Source organism: Podarcis melisellensis, assembly GCF_964234715.1.
Source record: "Podarcis melisellensis genome assembly, chromosome: 13".
Lineage (NCBI taxonomy): Eukaryota > Metazoa > Chordata > Lepidosauria > Squamata > Lacertidae > Podarcis > Podarcis melisellensis.
Genome location: NC_138545.1, coordinates 19,792,075 through 19,811,924, shown reverse-complemented (window position 1 = coordinate 19,811,924; position 19,850 = coordinate 19,792,075). Strand labels below are relative to the sequence as shown.

General features: G+C 47.9%; 1 protein-coding gene and 1 long non-coding RNA gene across 3 annotated transcripts in view; both read left to right on the top strand.

Moving 5' to 3' along the window:
- Nucleotides 1-19,850, top strand: part of TTYH1 (tweety family member 1) — a 66,590-nt gene that overhangs the window by 19,452 nt on the left and 27,288 nt on the right. For both annotated transcript variants that reach the window (XM_081885981.1, XM_081885980.1), the window contains exon 2: nt 4,273-4,445. In XM_081885981.1, the coding sequence (XP_081742107.1) occupies nt 4,273-4,445 (173 nt within the window). The remainder of the gene's footprint in view (nt 1-4,272; nt 4,446-19,850) is intronic.
- LOC309355347 lies at nt 8,137-18,369 on the top strand. Its single transcript, XR_014162510.1, has 3 exons — nt 8,137-8,217; nt 8,446-10,481; nt 17,342-18,369. It is a non-coding gene; the product is annotated as an uncharacterized lncRNA (long non-coding RNA).

Below are 19,850 nucleotides of genomic sequence, written 5' to 3'. Positions count from 1 at the left end.
CTTGCACACTGACATGCTTTCGAACTGCTAGGTTGGCAGGAGCAGGGACCGAGCAACGGGAGCTCACCCGTCGCGGGGATTCGAACCGCCGACCTTCTGATCGGCAAGCCCTAGGCTCTGTGGTTTAACCCGCAGCGCCATCCGCGTCCCTCATTCCATGCGCATTAAATGTGTGTTAATGCATAGTGTGCCCGGGATCATTTTCACAGTCCTGTGAGGTAGGATAAGATTTGCCTACTGAGCTCTAGAGGCCACACATAGGATTTGAATCTGGTTCTGCCTGCTTTAACCACTACACCCCACACTGGATTGATAAAAAGAGGGCAATGGGGAAATATTTAAAGGTTTTCTTCATCCTGGCTTTCCTGAAAATAGAAGCATCGGGCGGCTTGATTTTTTAAAATAAAAAAAATCCATAACTAAGAATAAAAGCAGATTAAAATACAATATAGATTATGGTTTCAAAAACAGCAGCATTAAACAAATATTCAAAAAGGGGGGGGGAACCTCACCCCCTTGACAAAAAACCCCTCCCTTTACAATTGGCCATACTTCCTCCCCCTTTCCACCTGACCAGTTATCCCCTTTACAGCTTGCTCAGGACTTTGTCACTCTCCCTTTACACCTCACGCCCTCCCCAAAACAAAATCCCTTCCCCTCACAGCTCCCCAACCCCCTTTTCACACGTTGCCAAACTCACCCCCCCCTTTAACATCTCACCACCATTGTTGGTGGTGGTGAGGTGGAATGAAAGGGAGAAAGCTGCTTCATTCATCCTCCAATCCCTCTGCCTTGGTTGCCTCTCAAAGAGATGGAGAAGCCAGCATTCATATAGCAAAGACAGCAGGTAGCAGTGGTGGGAGCATTGGGGCGGGGTGGGGTGAAAGAGAGAAAAAAGCTTCCCCCCCCACCACCACATTTATCCCTGCTGTTGCCACACAAAGATAGAGAAAGAACCCTGCATTTTAAAATGCAGCCTTTTCTGCCTTCTTCTGACAGGAGCAGGCAGTGGTAGCACCAAGGAGTGAGGAGGGGTGTGTGTGAAGGGGAGATCACCTTTCTTCCCCTCCTCCCTACCAGCGGGAACTGCCTGCTTCCTTGCTTCCTCCTCATTCTCACTCTCAAGTAACTCATTTCCTTGCTGTTTGACTTGTAGTACAGTGTAGATGAGCTACAGAGGAACAGCCAGGGCAGGCTGCTGCAGCCCTCCAGCGTCTGTCCTGCTCTGATGCTTTTTCTTCATCCTCAGATGTCTTGTGCTGCTGAGGCTGAAAGGATGGCATTGATGTGAGGTGCACAGCAGTGCACGATGGTTGCTGGTTAGTTGCCCTGCCCTGTTCCGGCTGTTCTTCTGTCGCTCGCTGGGACCACCTGCTCGCTTGCTTGCCAGCCAGCCAGCCAACAACCTACCTGGGCTGACCGCTTGCAGTTCTGTCACCACACTGCAGTTTACAGAGCCACCTATTGGTGGCCACACAAACAGGAGTGTGACGACATCTTTGCAATTTTATTATAGAGGCTACCCACAGTTAAAAGTGGTGTATGTAGAGCTATGTCTGCATGTACAGCTGTACGTTTTCTGAGGGAAGGGAATGGATAGCTCTGTGTGTGTGTGTGTGTGTGTGTGTGTGTGTGAAATACAGTGGTACCTCGGGTTACATACGCTTCAGGTTACATACTCCGCTAACCCAGAAATAGTACCTTGGGTTAAGAACTTTGCTTCAGGATGAGAACAGAAATCGTGCAGCGGCGGCACAGCGGCAGCGGGAGGCCCCATTAGCTAAAGTGGTGCTTCAGGTTAAGAACAGTTTCAGGTTAAGAACGGACCTCCGGAACAAATTAAGTTCTTAACCTGAGGTACCACCGTAGAGTCTCAGATGCATCCTCATTCCTGGGGCTGGTGATGCTTTCAGTCCTTGAAAGGCCAGCAAGTGTAACCAACTGACCCCCCCTGACCCCTCCAGCCGCTCCCTCTGGCCCTGCCAGCTGCCATGGGCACAGATTGTGGTGTCTAAGCCTGAGGCAAATTGTCAGATTGCCTGTAATCTGTTTGTTTGTATGTTTGCGGGATGGGAAGGGAGGGCCCAGCGAGGCAGATAAACACTTCCCTCCATCCACATCTCTTGTTGTGATGCCTCGGGCGGCACCAGCAAGCAGGATAGGGTGTGCCCTGCTGTTACTCAGAGCTTTGGTGTCATGCAGAAAAGCTGTGGAGCAGCTGCAGTGTGTGTGTTTCTGCGTAAGTGTGCACGTGCGTGCATGCGTTGGGGGTGGTAGAGGAGTAGAAGAGACAGAATTAACACTGCCAGTGTCCACAGGAGTCCCGATGCCCCTCCTTTAGCACCTGAAGGTTGGCAGATATTCAAAAAAGTCAAAGCATCCAAAGAACTCTTCTTAAAGATGCGTGCAAATTTCATTCTTCGGTATTTGTGTGATGGGATTCTGCAGCTAGGCCCAGTGCCCAATTCTTCATTTTCTGTGTCAGTAAAAAAATAACATGTGCCAGCCTTTGTGCTTCCAAATTCTCAAATCCTGAGTGCTGATGAAACTGCACGGCATGCGGGTTTGCACAGAAAGCTTGATTTTGTGCATGTCTGCTCTGAAAGAAGCGCAAGTGTGTTTAATTGGGCTTAATGCCAGGTACATATGCACATAGGATTGTAGTCGTTTTCATGTTTCTTCTCATTTTATCTTCAGTGTGCATAGTGTTTTGCAATGCACAAGAGCTTTAAGGAGCTTATGATCTCAAACAGGCGGGGGGAACCTCAATATGTAGCTGAACTTTCACTCCCCATCATCAGCTCCTGCAAGCATGGTCAGTAGGCAGGGATGGTGGGAATTGTGGTTCAGCAACATTGAGAGGCCCACGGGCTAAGGGAGACAGTGGAGGATGGAGGGGGATAGACAAAATCGTAAGCAAGGAGACAATATGCAATTATTTCAACTGTATATACTGTCCCTCAATGATTTGTATACAACAGATACTTATATGTAATTTAGCTTACAGAAAGTGGGCTATGAGGACTGAAGGATGGTGTGGTATGAAAGCCTACCCAGGGATACCAGGTTTTGAAGGAGGGATTCTAGACCCTGTTCCTGCAGAATTGAGATTGCAATAGATGCAGTATTTAATTTATATCCCACTTTACCAAATAGCTCCAAGTGTCTTTCAATCAAAAAAGAAGAATCAACAACACTATTAAGCATAAAAAACCCACAACAAACACAAAACTACGAGTTCAAAAGCACTTCGCCAAACCCCAAAAGATCACACACAGATATGTAGACCTCCAGAAGGCTGCAGCTCATAAAAATTCACTGAATGTTTTCCAGGAGTGGAAGTCCTTTCATGTTTCCTGAAAGATTTGAGGCTCTGGCTGTGGTGGGCCTTTTAATGCATTTTTGATATTCATGGCTCACCTTTCGTTTCTGAAAGAAAACCCCAAGGCAGCTAACAACGGACAAGCATAAAATGCAGCCAGCTTCATACGTAAGCGGTAAAATCCACACTGAAGCAGAGCAGAGGGGGAGGATTGCCCCCCCCCATTTTCCTGCAAAGTTGGATATTCAACAGCCTCAAAATATTGTTATTATTTTGTTTTTTTCTCCTTTCCAAAAAGAAAGAGGCGAAAGTTACCCCAACAAACTCCATGGAAGGAAAGAAGCATGTTTTGCAGGGTTTGTTTGTTTGCAGTGAGGAGGTACCAATAGGACCATAGGAGGGAGAGAACAGAAAAAAAGAATTCTCCCCCTCTCTGCTCAGCGCCCCTTCAGCGAAGCGGCAGGAGAAACTGGCGAAAGCAACGCGAAGCCTCCGGAGCGCGGGGGGAGCTCTCCCTCTGCGCTTTGGAGGCTTTGCGTTGCTATCGCTGAAGCCAAGGAGCCTACATTCGCACCATAGGATGCACACACATTTCCCCTTAATTTCTGGAGGGGGAAAAGTGTGTCCTATAGAGCGAAAAATACAGTATATGGGAAGAGAGCAAAAGCAACATTACGATAGCAGGATAGAAAGTGTTTGCAAACAAATGGCATGATTTGAAGGCTATGCGGGAAGGCATAACTACTGCACCCTCTGTATACCGCCTCTTAAACACATCTTCTCATTCATGAGGCCTAGAAACTTGGCAAAGGAAGGAGGGTTGTGCAGCTCATGTTTGATGACAACAACACGGATTGTCCTGTTTCCCCAGACGTGCTGATAAACTACAGGCCAAAGATCAGCCGCCCCATTCCTTTCACTTCTTTTTCTCGTCTCTGCTCTCGCTCCAGGCATTGCTGTTTCTGGCTAGCGTCTCAGGCCTGTGCTTTGCCATCAGCCTAGTTCTCATCTGTGTCTACCTGATCCGCTTCTGCTGCTGCAGCAATGAAGATGACGAGGAAAGCAAGACGCAAAGGGTTTGCTGTGTCACCTGGAGCTGCGTGGCGGCTGTTATCGTCTGCTGGTAAAGGGAGACTCCTATCCCCTCCCCCCCCCCCCCCCGCGCAAGCTTGTCAGTTCTCCAGGCTAGTAATGGTACACCTTACAGAAGGGGGAAAGGGCAGTGCGAAACGTAAGGCGCCAGGGACCTTAAACAAGACACCTGGCAGCAAAACCCAGTAGCTTTACTTCTTCCTTGGGGTAGTTTATCGCTCACAGAGCTACAATTCCCAATACCCTTCATAAACCAGAGTTCTAGGATTCCTTGTAAAGTCATTGGCTTTACACGTATGATCTCTCGGTGTGTTGCGGCCTGCTTTGTTCAGTCCCTCGGTGTTTAACCTGAGGTAAACAACCTGAGATCTGAGCTGGAGTCTTCTAGAAGGGAAAGAGCTCCAGTCCCGTTCTACACCCGCCCGCCCCCGCCCCCAATGAGCCTACAAACGAAAGGCTGAAAAGCCTGCCCTCCCATCCAGACCTTAACACTGGAATATTATTGCTTTCCCTGCTTCTTTCAGGCCTCTGACGGTTCGCTCCTGTCGTCTCTCACACTAGATGCCCATTCGCCCCCTCATCATCTCCACCCCCTTCCCCCCCCCCCGAACTGAAGTCACAATGGGTCTCTTGTTCCACGGGGAGAATAGGAAATTGTGTCCCATTCTCTCTGTCCCGTCACAGCCTCGCCAGGCCCCTTTGTCTGTTTGTTATTCCAAGCCCTGAACTCCTTGCAACACACACACACACACACACACACACACCCAGCCCTGCCAACAACAGTTGTCTCTGCCGTCATTACCCTACCCCTAGAGCGTACACACACACATACACACAAACTCCCGGACTCTGCTCTAACGTGCAGGATTTGAAACACACCATTGTCGTTCCCCTCTCTCAAAGGCAGAAATCCCCTTCGCCAGAGGCCAGGAAAAGCATACCCTCCCAACATTTCACAGATCAGAATTAGGAGGATTGTGTACCTATAACAGTTAGGGTGTATACGATATAACAGTGTTTGAGTTGTGGGAGAGCTCTACAAACACACTAGCTGTGTTCTGTCCATATGAAACACCTCTACAGAGTCACTCTCGTTTTTGTGAATTTGCAGCCAAAGCTGGCTGTGAACAGCACCAGTACTGTGACGTCACAAATCTACTCTTCTCATACACATCCCCCCACATCCACGGAGCAAGTTTGCAACGCCTTATTACTTTTATTTATTTATTATCATATTTATATCCTACCTTATCTCCAAGGAGCTCAACGTGGCATGCATAGTTCTCCCTGCTCTCAATTTTATCCTCACAACAAGCCTGTGAGGTAGGTTAGGGCTGAGGCTGGACGTAGCCCAAAGTCACCCAGTGAACTTCATCGCTGAGTGGTGATCTGAGCCTTGGTCTTCATGGGTCCTAGTCCAGCACTCTGACCACTGCACCACACTGATTAAATTGATTGTGCTTTAAAACAAGCAAATAAATGGCACCGAATTAATATTTAGATGACTAAACATACATGCTTCACTTAAAAATAAATAAATCCCAAAGTGAATAACCTACCGGAATCCTAGCAAGAGTGGTGACAGTATCTGTGTACACACCAACCTTTTTGAGAGCCAGTGTGGCGTAGTGGTTAAGAGCGGTAGTCTCGTAATCTGGGGAACCGGGTTCGAGTCTCCATTCCTCCACATGCAGCTGCTGGGTGACCTTGGGCCAGTCACACTTATTTGAAGTCTCTCAGCCCCACTCACCTCACAGAGTGTTTGTTGTGGGGGAGGAAGGGAAAGGAGAATGTTAGCCGCTTTGAGACTCCTTAAAAAGGGAGTGAAAGGCGGGATATCAAATCCAAACTCTTCTTCTTCTTCTTAAAACACATTCCCCACCCACCCAAAGAATCCTAGGCACTGTAGCTTACCCTTCACAGAACTATAGTTCCCAGTAGCCTTAAACTACAGCTCCCAGGTTTCTTGGGGGGTTGGGGGAAAGAACATGCTTTAAACCTATGGTGTGTATGGAGCTGTTCATTGGTGTATCTCATTTTTCCCTTGGGCTCCTTTAAAGAAGGGAGAATCTGCTAGTTCTCCTGTTGTTCTTGCTTATTCCCACATCAAATGTCACTACCTGAGTGCTTGTCACTAGCACACCCTGTTAAAGAAAGCGCCCCCCCCCCCGCCTGCTGTACACTGTATTCATTCATTTACCATGCAATGGCATGTTCTACACTGGTTTCCGAAGGAGGGTGTGTGCTGGTAGAATAATCATAACAGTTTCCTTTTTGGAAAGCTTAAGGAAGTCTTAGCAGAATGTTTAAGCTCCAAATGGATCTGGTTGTACTTATTATAGAAAAGTAGCAACTCAAACACGTTCAGCAGCATTTGCTAACTAGGCACCAGCAGATGGAACAGAAAACAGTGTAGTTGCCATTTCTCGTCCAAGTTTGTGCCTTGACGTGCATGTGGCATGGGTGCTCAAAGTAGGGAGGCATCTGTTCCCCACTCTGATATTTAACCATCAGAGGCCTGAAACCTGCATAACTAGAGTACATGTATGTGCATACAACAACAACATTGTGCTTATCCATCGCAGACCTGTCCCCAAAACATGGAACAGGTTCAAGATAAATAGGGTGCTTTGCCAAGGACAGACAGCAGGACATATAGGAACTAAACCTCATAAATAGGATCAGTTGGGACCAAATTACAGGTGCGGTGGAAAACCCTAAGGTGAATTGTGTGTGTGTGTGTGTGTGTGTGTGTAGGGGCTGTTGGGAGGCTGCTCAATGATGCCGCATGTCAGTTTGGCTCTCAGAACATACAAAACCCCAACTTTAAGAAATCCTGGCTCCCAGTTCTCCCTTCCTTCCATTTCTGCAGCCTTTTAGGCCTTGTTCCCTTTCTCTAGCATGGTTCCTTCTTTTCCCCACCCCTGTTTTAACCTCCTTTTTTGATCCACAAGACCCCAGCCTTCTTCAGCAAACCTAGAAAGTCTAAACTAAAAGTACCCTTGTGCTTAAAATTATTTCTCCACCCTCATTTTCTCATTTTAAATTGACAGTGATGTGCATCTCTCTCTCTCCCTCTCTCTCTCCCTCTCTCTCTCTCTCTCCCTCTCTCCCTCTCTCTCTGTCTCTGTCTCTCTCGTATATGCAATGACTAATACTCAGTGCGGACAGTCAGATGTCTGTGTGCACTACATGGTCTCCAAACCAATCTTTACAATATTAGTAACACGAATGTCCTTGATCTTTTCATTCTCCTCCCCCTAGAAACATGTTGGGTATGACTTTTCCCCTTAGACTACACACACACACACACACACACACACACACACACATCACCAAATTTACAAAGCCTTTATTAAACTGACAGTGTCAAGTTCTTTTAAGTTCAGAGACTGTTGGATGACTGGCCCAGACAAGTGAGATCAGCAAAAGTGCCCTATGATTCCTAGATTTCTCACTCAAAAATTAACTTCAAGGAGCTTGGCAGATACAGAGAGATGAGCCGCTCTGCAGATCCAAAACTAATTAGAACTTTCGCATTGACAATGAGGCCTATTGTAGGGCTCTGTTACCTCTGCCTCTTAGAATATTCCCCATGGTAAATCTGTGGGAGTCCCGGTTAATATTTTTTTTTACCTTTAGTGCCATCAAAAGCCAGTTCAGTGATGAAGCGAAGGACAATGAAACCATCATGATGATGTTACAGAGGATGATGGGCCGGCACACAATGCAGCTGTTTCTCTCCCCCTGTAAAATTTTGGTGCATGATCATAGTAAGACAATTAGTAGTACACGCTGGCTTGGTTTGCATGTACAGTGGTACCTCGGGTTAAGTACTTAATTCGTTCTGGAGGTCCGTACTTAACCTGAAACTGTTCTTAACCTGAAGCACCACTTTAGCTAATGGGGCCTCCTGCTGCTGCCGCGCCGCCGGAGCACGATTTCTGTTCTCATCCTGAAGCAAAATTCTTAACCTGAAGCACTATTTCTGGGTTAGCGGAGTCTGTAACCTGAAGCATATGTAACCCGAGGTACCACTGTAATACGCAGCTAAACTATGGCTAGGTGTGAATGAATAAACATAGAGAGAAAATTGTGGCTGCTTCACGCTGCCCCATCCAAGCTACTGGGAGCTAAGCTGTGGTTTGGTTTAGTGATAAGTCTGAACCTAGGCTCAGGGTTTGTCTCCCACAAGCAAACCGGGAGCAGGAAGCCAAGAAGGAAAGTTAGTTACGATTTATGGTTTGTATGGAGGAAAACAAACGAGGAGCCCAGGTTTGGACGAAACATCAAGTCAAACCATTAGCTCCCAGTAGTGTGACAGCAGCAGTACTGGAGGAGGAGCAATTTTTTCCCCCTAAATGTGCACCAGCACTCTTCCTTATCCTCACTAAGCTATAGCTTGGCTTAGTGTTAGGCATGAATTAGGCTGCAGAACAGAAATAGCTGGAAATGTGTAGTCTAAGGCAGCAGTTTCCAGTACAGTGGTACCTCGGGTTACAGACGCTTCAGGTTACAGACTCCGCTAACCCAGAAATAGTACCTCGGGTTAAGAACTTTGCTTCGGGATGAGAACAAAAATCGTGTGGCGGCAGTGCGGCGGCAGCAGGAGGCCCCATTAGCTAAAGTGGTACCTCAGGTTAAAAACAGTTTCAGGTTAAGAACGGACCTCAGGAACAAATTAAGTTCTTAACCCCAGGTACCGCTGTACCTTCAGCCAATGAAGGCAGGCAGGCAGCATCTCTCCTAAACACCAAACACGCAGCCCTTTTGTCACTGTGCCACCCCTCCTCAGCAGCTTGGCTACTCCAGGTCCCCAGACCAGCTCCTGTCAGGATACCTGATGTCTCCCTGGATGGCATCTTAAAGTCAGTGCAGAGAATCCTGACCTAGATGGATTCAGCATAAGGCAGCTTCCTCTGTCTCTATACACGCTCTCCTCTTTCTACCGGAACCCAAACGCTGGAGCAAATCTGCGCCAATACATGTTCACCATTTTCTCATTAGGGAAAACTAGCTCCTCTCCTCCCCTCCCCACACCTTCTCTTCCCAAGAACACCCCATCCCTGTCCTGATTTGACAAGGGTCACATCGGGGTTCATTCCCAGCCGCTTTGGGAACGAGCCCAGCAACCACAAAAAAAAATAAGGCTCCCATTCATGCCAAGACTGTACCCATTCATGGTGGGAATAATGGCTCCTCTGTGTCCTTGGCCCCAATTGGGGTAGGTGGGGGAGCATGGGGGAAGAGTGCTTAAAGAGACCCTGCCCCACCACACAATCGCTCCAAATCCTCCCAACAGCACAGAGGCCCAACAATGGACTCGGGATCGGCCCATGGCGCGAGGAACAAAAGCCGTTGCTAAGGGGTTGCTAAGTGCTGGCTTGGGCCGCTTTACATACAGGCCGCACCATTTATGCTAATGGCATTTTGTGGCCCCCACCTTGGGAGGGACGTTACTTAACTGTCATGAGCGACAGCCTGGGGTCATGGGTTCAAGACAGGGCGAGGATATTAATTATGAGATTGCCAGGTGTAATACAGGGAAAAGGCTCCTTTAACAGTTGCGTAGTGGAAGGAAGAATTTCAACAAGGGCAGCTTTTTCTGTTGTTTCTCCTGACAGGAAAAAGAAGCTGCCCTTGCTGAAATTCTTCCTTCCAAAATACTTCCACCAATGCAAGTATTAAAGGAATGCTGTCTTAAGAAGGTGGTGTCCTTTCCCTCAGGTGTTTATTGTGAAGAACAAGCATTAATTACCACAGTGCTGCCTGTCTTGGTTCATTCACAAGTAGTGGTTTTCTCCAGGGTAGCAAGCCTCTCAGCTCTGGTGTGTGGTCACAGCAAGGGTGTCTTCTCAGCTATGCCGAGTTTGCAGTGCTGATGAGAAACGCTGTTACTTGTGTGAGCAACCCTGGACAGTTAGCTTAAGGATGTGTGATGGAAGGCCAAGCTAGACATTAAACAGGAGCAGAGCGCAACAAGTCTCCCGATTTTTGGTTATTATTTTTAAAATGGAAAGCCATGGGAATCCGCAACTGTGAGCAGACAAACAGTGGGGGAGAAACTGTGAGTAACCAATTCTCCTCTGATTGTTTTTGCACTCAAATTCGCCTGCAGCCCACAGAGGAAATATATATAAGCTCTCCCAATGTAGAAAAACAGATTGGGGGAAGTAATTTTGATTTGAAAAAGCAGAGGGGAGGAAAGAGTTAAGCAGCCTTCCTCCTTCGGCTGCCGTTTTTTCCACTCGAAACTGACAGCTTCCCATGGCCGCTTTTCATTTAAAAATAAATTGGAAGTGTGTAATATTGGCATTAAGACGCCCATATGCTGGCTGGGGGTTGTTAACTTCTTTTCCCCCTAACTCACTTCAGAATCTGATTCTGTTCTTGGACATGTAAACAAGCTGCTTGAGGTTGGTGTAAGTTCAGGGGTTATCTTAGGATAGTTAGTTGTGCAAGCAAGCTGTGGGAGCTATCTGAATAGCAGCCTGTACTAAGATATGCGAGCTATATAAAAAGGTAAAGGTACCCCTGCCCGTACGGGCCAGTCTTGACAGACTCTGGGGTTGTGCGCCCATCTCACTTAAGAGGCCAGGGGCCAGCGCTGTCCGGAGACACTTCCGAGACACTTCCGGGTCACGTGGCCAGCGTGACAAAGCTGCATCTGGCGAGCCAGAGCCGCACACGGAAACGGCGTTTACCTTCCCGCTGGTAAGCGGTCCCTATTTATCTACTTGCACCCGGAGGTGCTTTCGAACTGCTAGGTTGGCAGGCGCTGGGACCGAGCTATATACCACACCTCAAAAACATTCACATAGAAATGTTTTCCATTTGTTTTCCATTGGAATGGAACTTGCTGCTTCCAAGCTTGTCCCTTGTGGCTGTAGTCCTGTTCTGTGGGGTGGTTGGCCTGTGTCACAAGTGCTATTCTCACACCAGGAGAGATCAGGAGGCCACTTATTCACTGCCGAAAAGCAAAAAAATGCATCACTGGAGAAAATGGGGGCTCGGATTTGCATCAGATTTGCATGTCCTGATATAGATGTATCTGTGCCAATTTAGACGTGGTTATTATAATTTCAACAGAAATACGATGCACCTCATCCTAGTGGACAAGACTCTTGAAGAGGTGGCCTGTGTTGGCGGCTGAGTCTGCTGTCCAAGTGCTAAGTTATGGGTAGGCAAGCTAAGGCCCAGGGGCCGGATCTGGCCCAATCGCCTTCTAAATCCGGCCCGCGGAGGGTCCAGGAATCAGCCTGCTTTTACATGAGCAGAATGTGTCCTTTTATTTAAAATGCATCTCTGGGTTATTTGTGGGGCATAGGAATTCATTCATTCCCCCTCCCAAAAAATAGAGTCCGCCCCCCCAAAAAGATCTGAGGGACAGTGGACTGGCCCTCTGCTGAAAAAGTTTGCTGACCCCTGTGCTAAGTGCTGATGGACAACTTCAAAGCTGCTCCTGCTCTCCCTCTCTTCTTATAGCTTTTAAAGCTAAATTTGGATCAGACAGCTCTCCAGATGGAGAACTCTTTCCAGTATAGATGGTAGAGTCTAAAGAGGACTGTCCTCTGTAATATAGGGACACGTGACTTTTCTAAATGGGCCTTACACTCCTTTTTGCTCCTCCAGATACCTCCCAACTGCCTGCTCCCAGGCTCAGTAGATTAGACACAAAGTAACCCCAAGACAGCTGAAAGCAAAGTGTGTGTGTGTGTGTGTGTTTGCATGCATATATATATATATATATATATATATATATATATATATATATATATGCAGGTTTTGGTGTCCTCGGGTGTCTTCCCGTGTAAAAGTTGGGGTGTCTAGGCGACGTTTCGACGAGGTCTCACTCGTCATCTTCAGGCTGGTGCTTTCGGCTTCTTGTTACTGGAACAGAGCAGGATCTCAGTGTTTGAGTTCCTATAAATACTGTTGAGGGGGTGTGGTGTATAGCCTCCAATGTTCTGGGCAGAGAGGAAGTTCCCAGGCTAGTGTGCCTTTTCTTCTTTTGTTCCTTAATTACTTGAGGGATATCTTGAGTGATTTCTTGAGTGATATCCTGAGTACCACTTAGGTGGGTCATTAGGTGTGGATTAGTTGCTAAAGTCTTTGTGTCTTGACCTCTTGAACTTTGTGAAGAGTTTTTCTGAGAAGATGGCTGTACTACACTTAGTTGTGCTCTGGCTTGGCTTCGTGTATAGGGGCGAGCTGTGGTTTTGTGGCCTGTGTCAGCCAGATCTGTGTAGGGATTGCAGGGGGGTGCAGCATCCGGAGGTGCCACCATGGTTTGGCTACTGGATGGTGTCTGTAATTTATCTGTGGAGAGGGTCTGGGTTTGGGTCTGGTGTGGTTGATTGGTGATGGCGTTCTGTGTGCCTCTGGATCTGGTGTCAGTTTTTGTGGGGAGGGCTAATTTCCAGATGTCTGGCAAGCGGGATGTGTCGTCACGCTTGTTCATGTTGTGAGGGTGTTTCTCTATCTCGATGGCTTCCATGATTATTCTCTTGTGGTGATGTTCCATGTTAAAGAGCAATTTGGAATCTGCAAAATTAATTTCGTGTCCTGTTTCTTTCATGTGTTGGAAAAGAGAGGAAGTTTTTTCTTCTTTTTTGACGGCATTCTTGTGTTCTGCGATACGTGCATTTATTCGTCTGTTTGTTTGTCCAATGTACGTGGCTGGGCAGACTTTGCAGGGTATTTCATAGACCCCTTGGTTTTCCAACTGGATTTTATCCTTGGGGTTTCTGAGGATATTGGCTATTTTTTGGTTGGTGCAAAAGGCTGTTTTGATATTGTGTTTATGGAGGATTTTGCTAATTTTATCTGTAGTGCCCTTGAAACGTCGCCTAGACACCCCAACTTTTACACGGGAAGACACCCGAGGACACCAAAACCTGCATTCCTGTACCCGTGAAAATCTACGAAAGCAAATATATATATATATATATATAGTCTACTGTACTTAAGAGGCACTGTCTCGGGACTGTTTGGAGATGGAAATGGGTTGACAGAACCCTGAGCAGGAAGAATTGAACCAGTTGGACTACAGATGACAAAATGCATTTCTGTAGGTGGCAGAGCAGCAACCTTTAAACCATTTAGAGCAGGGGGGGGAGCCTTGTAAGCCTGAGGGCCACATTCCCTTCTAGGAAACCTCCTGGGGGCCGCCCACCAGTGGTGGGCAAATGTAGGCAGAGCAATGAATGCAAATTTTACCTTTGCACAGCAGGCTAGTTTTCAAACGCACTTACACCCTGCTCCGTATCCTTCAGCCAGGCAACCAAGGGCATTATCTTTTTTTTTTTAATGCTTTATTAGTTTTAAAAATAAAACAAAACAAATACAAGACAAGACAAGACAATACGCAGCAATCAACAAAAGGCAGTCCAAAATTAACACTCCATACATACCAAAAAAGAAAAGAGCATTATCAAAGGTCAAGGACACAGTCCAGCCAGGCAAAAAACAAGTCGAGGAGGGTGCAAAGCAGGGCCAGTGATATGTATGGCCTAGAAAGGAGTGTGGCCTCAGGGCCTGTGGTTCCCAATGCCTTGATTTAGAGCTATAAAGGCTGCAATCTGCACTTTGAATTGTGCTTGGAAACAGACTGGTAGCCTGCGAAGCTGCCATAAGCCCAGAACTGCTTCATCCAAATAACTGGCTCTGGTCAAAACCAGCCTCAGCACTTTGTACTAGCTCAAATTTGCTACGGAAACATGACAGATTCCCTCTCATTAGCAGATTATATAGTAGATCCTTAGTACTTTGTATAGCATCGGCGCTTGATGCCTGTACGAGTAGCAACAGAAACAGACCAACATTGCAGTGTTCTCTGGAACAAAGTCCTTTGCTGTTAAAAAATGGTTCGTCTCTTGTTACTAGAACCTTTTCATTGCTTGTTGCTAGGTTATTGCTAGAACTTGCTTGAATGCAGTTACTATGTTAGTAGGCAGTTCTAACCAGAACTTACTACGCCCTTTCTAGATGAGGACATAGCAGGGGCCATACTTGAATCAGGCCTATTTACCTACTTGAATCAGGCCTATTCTCACAGTGGTCCAGGGGATGCCCAGGAAAAGACTGTAAGCAGGAAACATGCAATAGTGCTCTCGCATTCGTGATCCCCAGAAACTGGTATTCAGTTGCAGGGTGTCTCTGATGCTGGAGGCCATGCATAGCCATCATGCCTAGCTGCCATCGATAGCCTTGTCCTCCATGAATTTGTCTAATTCCTCTTTTTGGTGGTCTTCACTACATCTTTGTTACCCGCTTATTATTCCTCCATTACCACCCCCCTCATCGTGGGGTTTCTATGATTATTACTAGTTCCTTGTGCAGAAGCATAACTACATGGTTAGTAATTCCCTCTTGATGAAGCAGTATCTGTTTCATTCTTGTCATTCAAAGCGCAATTAGTTAGTGGATTATAATTGGCCTGTAATCAGAAATAACACATGCTGGTTCCGTTTGCTCCACCCCACCTCCCTTTCTAGGAAGCTGCAGAGGATTTTAATCCTATGTTTAGAGATCCCTGTGTAGGACATATTTGTAGTACCCTGCTTTTAATTAGCACATTGGTTTTGTTAGAACAGGATTTGCAAACTGGTGGCTTTCTAGATGGTGCTAGACTCCAACTCCCATCATCCCAGACCACTGGCCATGCTGGTTGGGGCTGATGGGAGTCCATCATCATCTGGTGGGCCTCAGGCCGTGCTGCATTAAACCCTCTGGAGGTCCCTAGGCAGTCAGAATCTCAGTGGAGGGGAGCCCTTGCAAATTATCTCCTAATACTTGATTGTAATTTTCTTTCAAGATCAAATCAATATTATTTTGATCCGTTGTCCGGGGGGCCCTAAAAGTTGTGGGGCCCATAGGCCGGTGCCTGCTCTGCCTATTTGGTAATATGGCCATGGCCTCGGGTTCCTTATCTCACATGTTAGGCTATAATGTTTAGAACATTAAAGTAAAGGTAAAGGCACCCCTGCCCGTACGGGCCAGTCTTGACAGACTCTGGGGTTGTGCGCCCATCTCACTCTAGAGGCCAGGGGCCAGCGCTGTCCGGAGACACTTCCGGGTCACGTGGCCAACGTGACATCGCTGCTCTGGCGAGCCAGAGCCGCACACGGAAACGCCGTTTACCTTCCCGCTGGTAAAGCGGTCCCTATTTATCTACTTGCACCCGGAGGTGCTTTCGAACTGCTAGGCTGGCAGGCGCTGGGACCGAGCAGCGGGAGCGCACCCCGCCGCAGGGATTCGAACCGCCGACCTTTCGATCAGCAAGTCCTAGGCGCTGAGGCTTTAACCCACAGCGCCACCTGCGTCCCCGTTTAGAACATTACACCTTCCTATTGCTAGAATATTACTAGCTCCCCACCCCAAATGTTTCTTACTCTTTCTTGGACACTCAAGCAGCCTTCTTGGCATGTCCTGGGGACACGTTTACACTGCAGACATCTCTTTTATACCCGTTTAACTATGGCAGCTTCCAGAAAGGAGTCCTGGGAGTTGCGAGTTGGTGAGAGTGCTAGGGACTGTCTTACTGCAGATAATTCTCCCTGACCTTTCCATTGTCAAGATGCAGCCCTGTCGTGCAGCAGGGCAATCAACCTGCTTCATATTACACCAGGCATAGGCAAACTCGGCCCTCCAGATGTTTTTGGGACTACAACTCCCATCATCCCTAGCTAACAGGACCAGTGGTCAGGGGTGATGGGAGTTGTAGTCCCAAAACATCTGGAGGGCCGAGGTTGCCTGTACCTGCATTACACCATGTGTGGGGTTGTAGGTGAAGACAGAGGTTGGTTCCGAGTGGAGCGGCAAGACTTGAAAAAAGTGTTGGCAGTAGGGGGGCACCTGAGGTCTGCGTCAAGCAGAAAAGTGTCCTGGGCCAACACTGATCGTTCCCAGAATTCACTGAAGACAGAACTGTACATTCTGTGTAGCTTTAGGACATGTTGGGGGAGGACTGTAGCTCAGCCTTAGGACATCTGCTTTGCGTCCTGAATGTCCCAGGTTTCCATCTCAGGCACCTGCAGATGGGGCTGGGAGAGACCTTGGACTGAAACCCCAGAGAGCTTCTGCCAGTCAGTATAGGCAATAATGAGCTAGATAGAGCAATGGCCTGACCCAGTGTGGTGTAGTGGTTAAGAGCGGTAGTCTCTAATCTGGGGAACCGGGTTCGCGTCTCCGCTCCTCCACATGCAGCTGCTGGGTGACCTTGGGCCAGTCACACTTCTGTGAAGTCTCTCAGCCCCACTCACCTCACAGAGTGTTTGTTGTGGGGGAGGAAGGGAAAGGAGAATGTTAGCCGCTTTGAGACTCCTTAAAGGGAGTGAAAGGTGGGATATCAAATCCAAACTCTTCTTCTTCTTCTTCTTCTTCTTCAGTTTAAGGCAGCTTGTTGTTATTGTGAATTGTTTCATTTTATGGTTTTAATGGGACACAGGTGGCGCTATGGGTTAAACCACAGAGCCTAGGACTTGCCGATCAGAAGGTCGGCGGTTCGAATCCCCGCAACGGGGTGAGCTCCTGTTGCTCGGTCCCTGCTCCTGCCAACCTAGCAGTTCGAAAGCACCTCAAAGTGCAAGTAGATAAATAGGTACCGCTCTGGCGGGAAGGTAAACAGCATTTCCGTGCGCTGCTCTGGTTCGCCAGAAGTGGCTTAGTCATGCTGTACGCTGGCTCCCTTGGCCAATAAAGCGAGATGAGTGCCGCAACCCCAGAGTCAGTCACGACTGGACCTAATGGTCAGGGGTCCCTTTACCTTTACCTTATGGTTTTTAATATCTTGTTGGTAGCCACCCAAAGTGGCTGGAGCAACCCAGTCAGATGGGCAGAACAACAGCAAACAACAACAACAACATTTCTGTGTTCTTATATTTCCTGCTATTTGTTTTTGTTGTTTTTGTTTAAAATACAACGAAGCAGCTGAGGCTGCACTTTGAAGCACAGGACTGATTCCTGAAGATGAAAAGTCTCTCCTTTTCCAGCTACTTTTACCCCGCTCAGAAAAGGTTTGGGATACCTGCATCTTTTCTCAATACAGGGGTAAAACAACAACAACAACCAAATAACAACAACAGCAGCAACTTGTGGGGAGGGAAGTTTCTAGCAATAAAAAGAACAGTGTAAGTAGGATAGTCTTAGGAAACTCATCTCCTCTTGCCCCTGTATGCTGGTCTTCCAATTCACTTTGCAGCACAGATTTTTAAGCATCCAAAAAAAGAATCATGGAGCTGCAGAGAACTTGTTCCAACCCTGAGGCGAAGAGGGAGAAAAAAAACAGTTTAAGGCTGTGGCTGCAGAGACAACCTAAGCTGAATTTCTCCGCCGCATTCAATCCCTTCTATCTCTGAACTAAGACTATATTTCACAGAACTGTCCGTCTCACCCCACACTGCGCGAATGGGTAACCTATGCGATCCCTTTGCTCTTTGGAGAGCATCGAAAGAGCGGGTGGCTAGGAGATATTTTTAGCATGAGGACCTTTATTCATCCAGCCCAGGGAGAAATAACCCTTCCAGACGGATAGGCGCGGGGACTCCAGCAGCCAGATGCCACCCGTCCTCTGCACAGAAACCCGCCTGGAGCAGTAAATGGTCATTTGCTCATCCAAACGAAGTGCCAAGACGACTGACTGGGTCCTCTGGAGTGGGAGAGAGTTCTAGTGGACGGAAACAGGAAGAGGGCCGAGGGTCAGGAGGAGGAGATGGGTGGTTTGGGAGAACAGAGTAAGGCACCAGCAGCAACTACAAATCAAAAGGGCGTCTAGTGAGCATCACTGTCCCAAAGACAGAACAATCTTGCCACCAAACCCTAATCTATGCTAGCCATCCAGAATTGTGGTGGGAACCTCTGGCCGGGAGTTGGGGGCAAATTCAGCCCTCTCTATCTGACTCTTGGAGCTCTCCCCAAGCCAAACTCTTCCCCCTACAGGCCACACCCCTCACCAGCCCTAGTTCATACCCTCCTTGCTGGGTTAGAACATTGACCTTGAACCCTGACCATGCCTCTTGGTCGATGGAAGACGGGTAGGGGTGTGGGTGGGTGTAAACTTGCCTCCTGAATAAAGGTAACATTTCCATTCATGGTTTCACTCACTTTTGTCTTTAATAACCCCCCATCACCTCACCAGGAAGTTAGCTTGGCTCTTCCAGGAATTAGAAGGCTTGATTAGCTTTTAACACTTGCTGGATCCAGGCATCAGAGGAGATGGCCTGCAGCTTAACACCCCAAACAAACAGCAATGTCATGAGGGACTTGGTCAAAAGCTTTACTGAACTCAAGATACCTACATCCTAGCATTCCCCTGAAATGAGAGAGGCTCGTCTGGCATGACTTGTATTTGAGAGACCCATCCTGGGTCTTAGTAATCACAGCATCCTCATGCTCACAGACAGGCTGTTGATCTGTTCCGGGACCTTTCCCGGTGTCAACATTGAGATGTTTTGGGCCCAAGTTGTGAGCCATCTGGGTGCTGCATTCCTGCACTGGATGCAGCTTCCAGACCAGTGACAAGGGCAGCCCTACAGAAAGCACCATTCACTAATCAAGCTTAGAGGTTACCCATGCATGGACCACTGTCATCGGGCTATACTGGTCCAAGAATGGTCACAGCTGGTGCCACAACCAAAGCTGGCTCTCCTAGCCACAGAGTTCATTTGAGCCTCCAGTGACAAAGATGGGTCAGGGAGCCCCCCTAAGCTGCAAAGTTGCTCCATCAGAGGGAGTGCAAACCTATCCAGAACAGGTAATTGACCAATCTCCCAGACATGGAGATTTTGAGACTCTTGAGACCCAGATATCAAGTTTCTTTTTTCTTGTCCCACTGGAATGTGCACTGGGGAGATTAGGGAAGGGTGGGGTGGGAACCAAGACTCCCGACTCCTTTGGGAAGAGAGTGGTAGATAGAGAGGGTCTGTGGAGGGGGTGGGATTGGAGCCAGGAACACTCTCCCGCCCCCCACCATGGTTTTTTGTTTTTTTTTATCCCCTCACCCTTCAGTCTGGGAACTGCCTCCCATCTAATGAAAAAGCTCTATTATCATGAGAATGGTGCTGCCTCTCCCCCACCCTGCAAGGCGAGGAGAGGAGGGAGGTGGTTGCCATAGAAATGAGATTTAGGGAGAAAGAGAAAGAGAAAGAGAGGGCCTGGTGTGACTGAAAGAGGCAAAGATGGGGGTGGGCAAAGACCTGTGTGAGAGTTGGGTGGGTACGTGAATGGAGGGGTGAATGAAGGGGGAGAGAAAGGAAGAATGGCTGGGGGTTGGTGTGTAAAGGGAGAGCAGGTAGATCTGTGAATGCACTGCTGGCTCCAAGATTTGGGGGAGAGCTCAGGCCGGCATGCCAACTGAGATTTCCCTCGCAGGCATGCCCACAACCTCCTTGGGTGCCCCGCTCAAAGGTAGGATCGTGGCCCCGATGCCAGCCTTGGA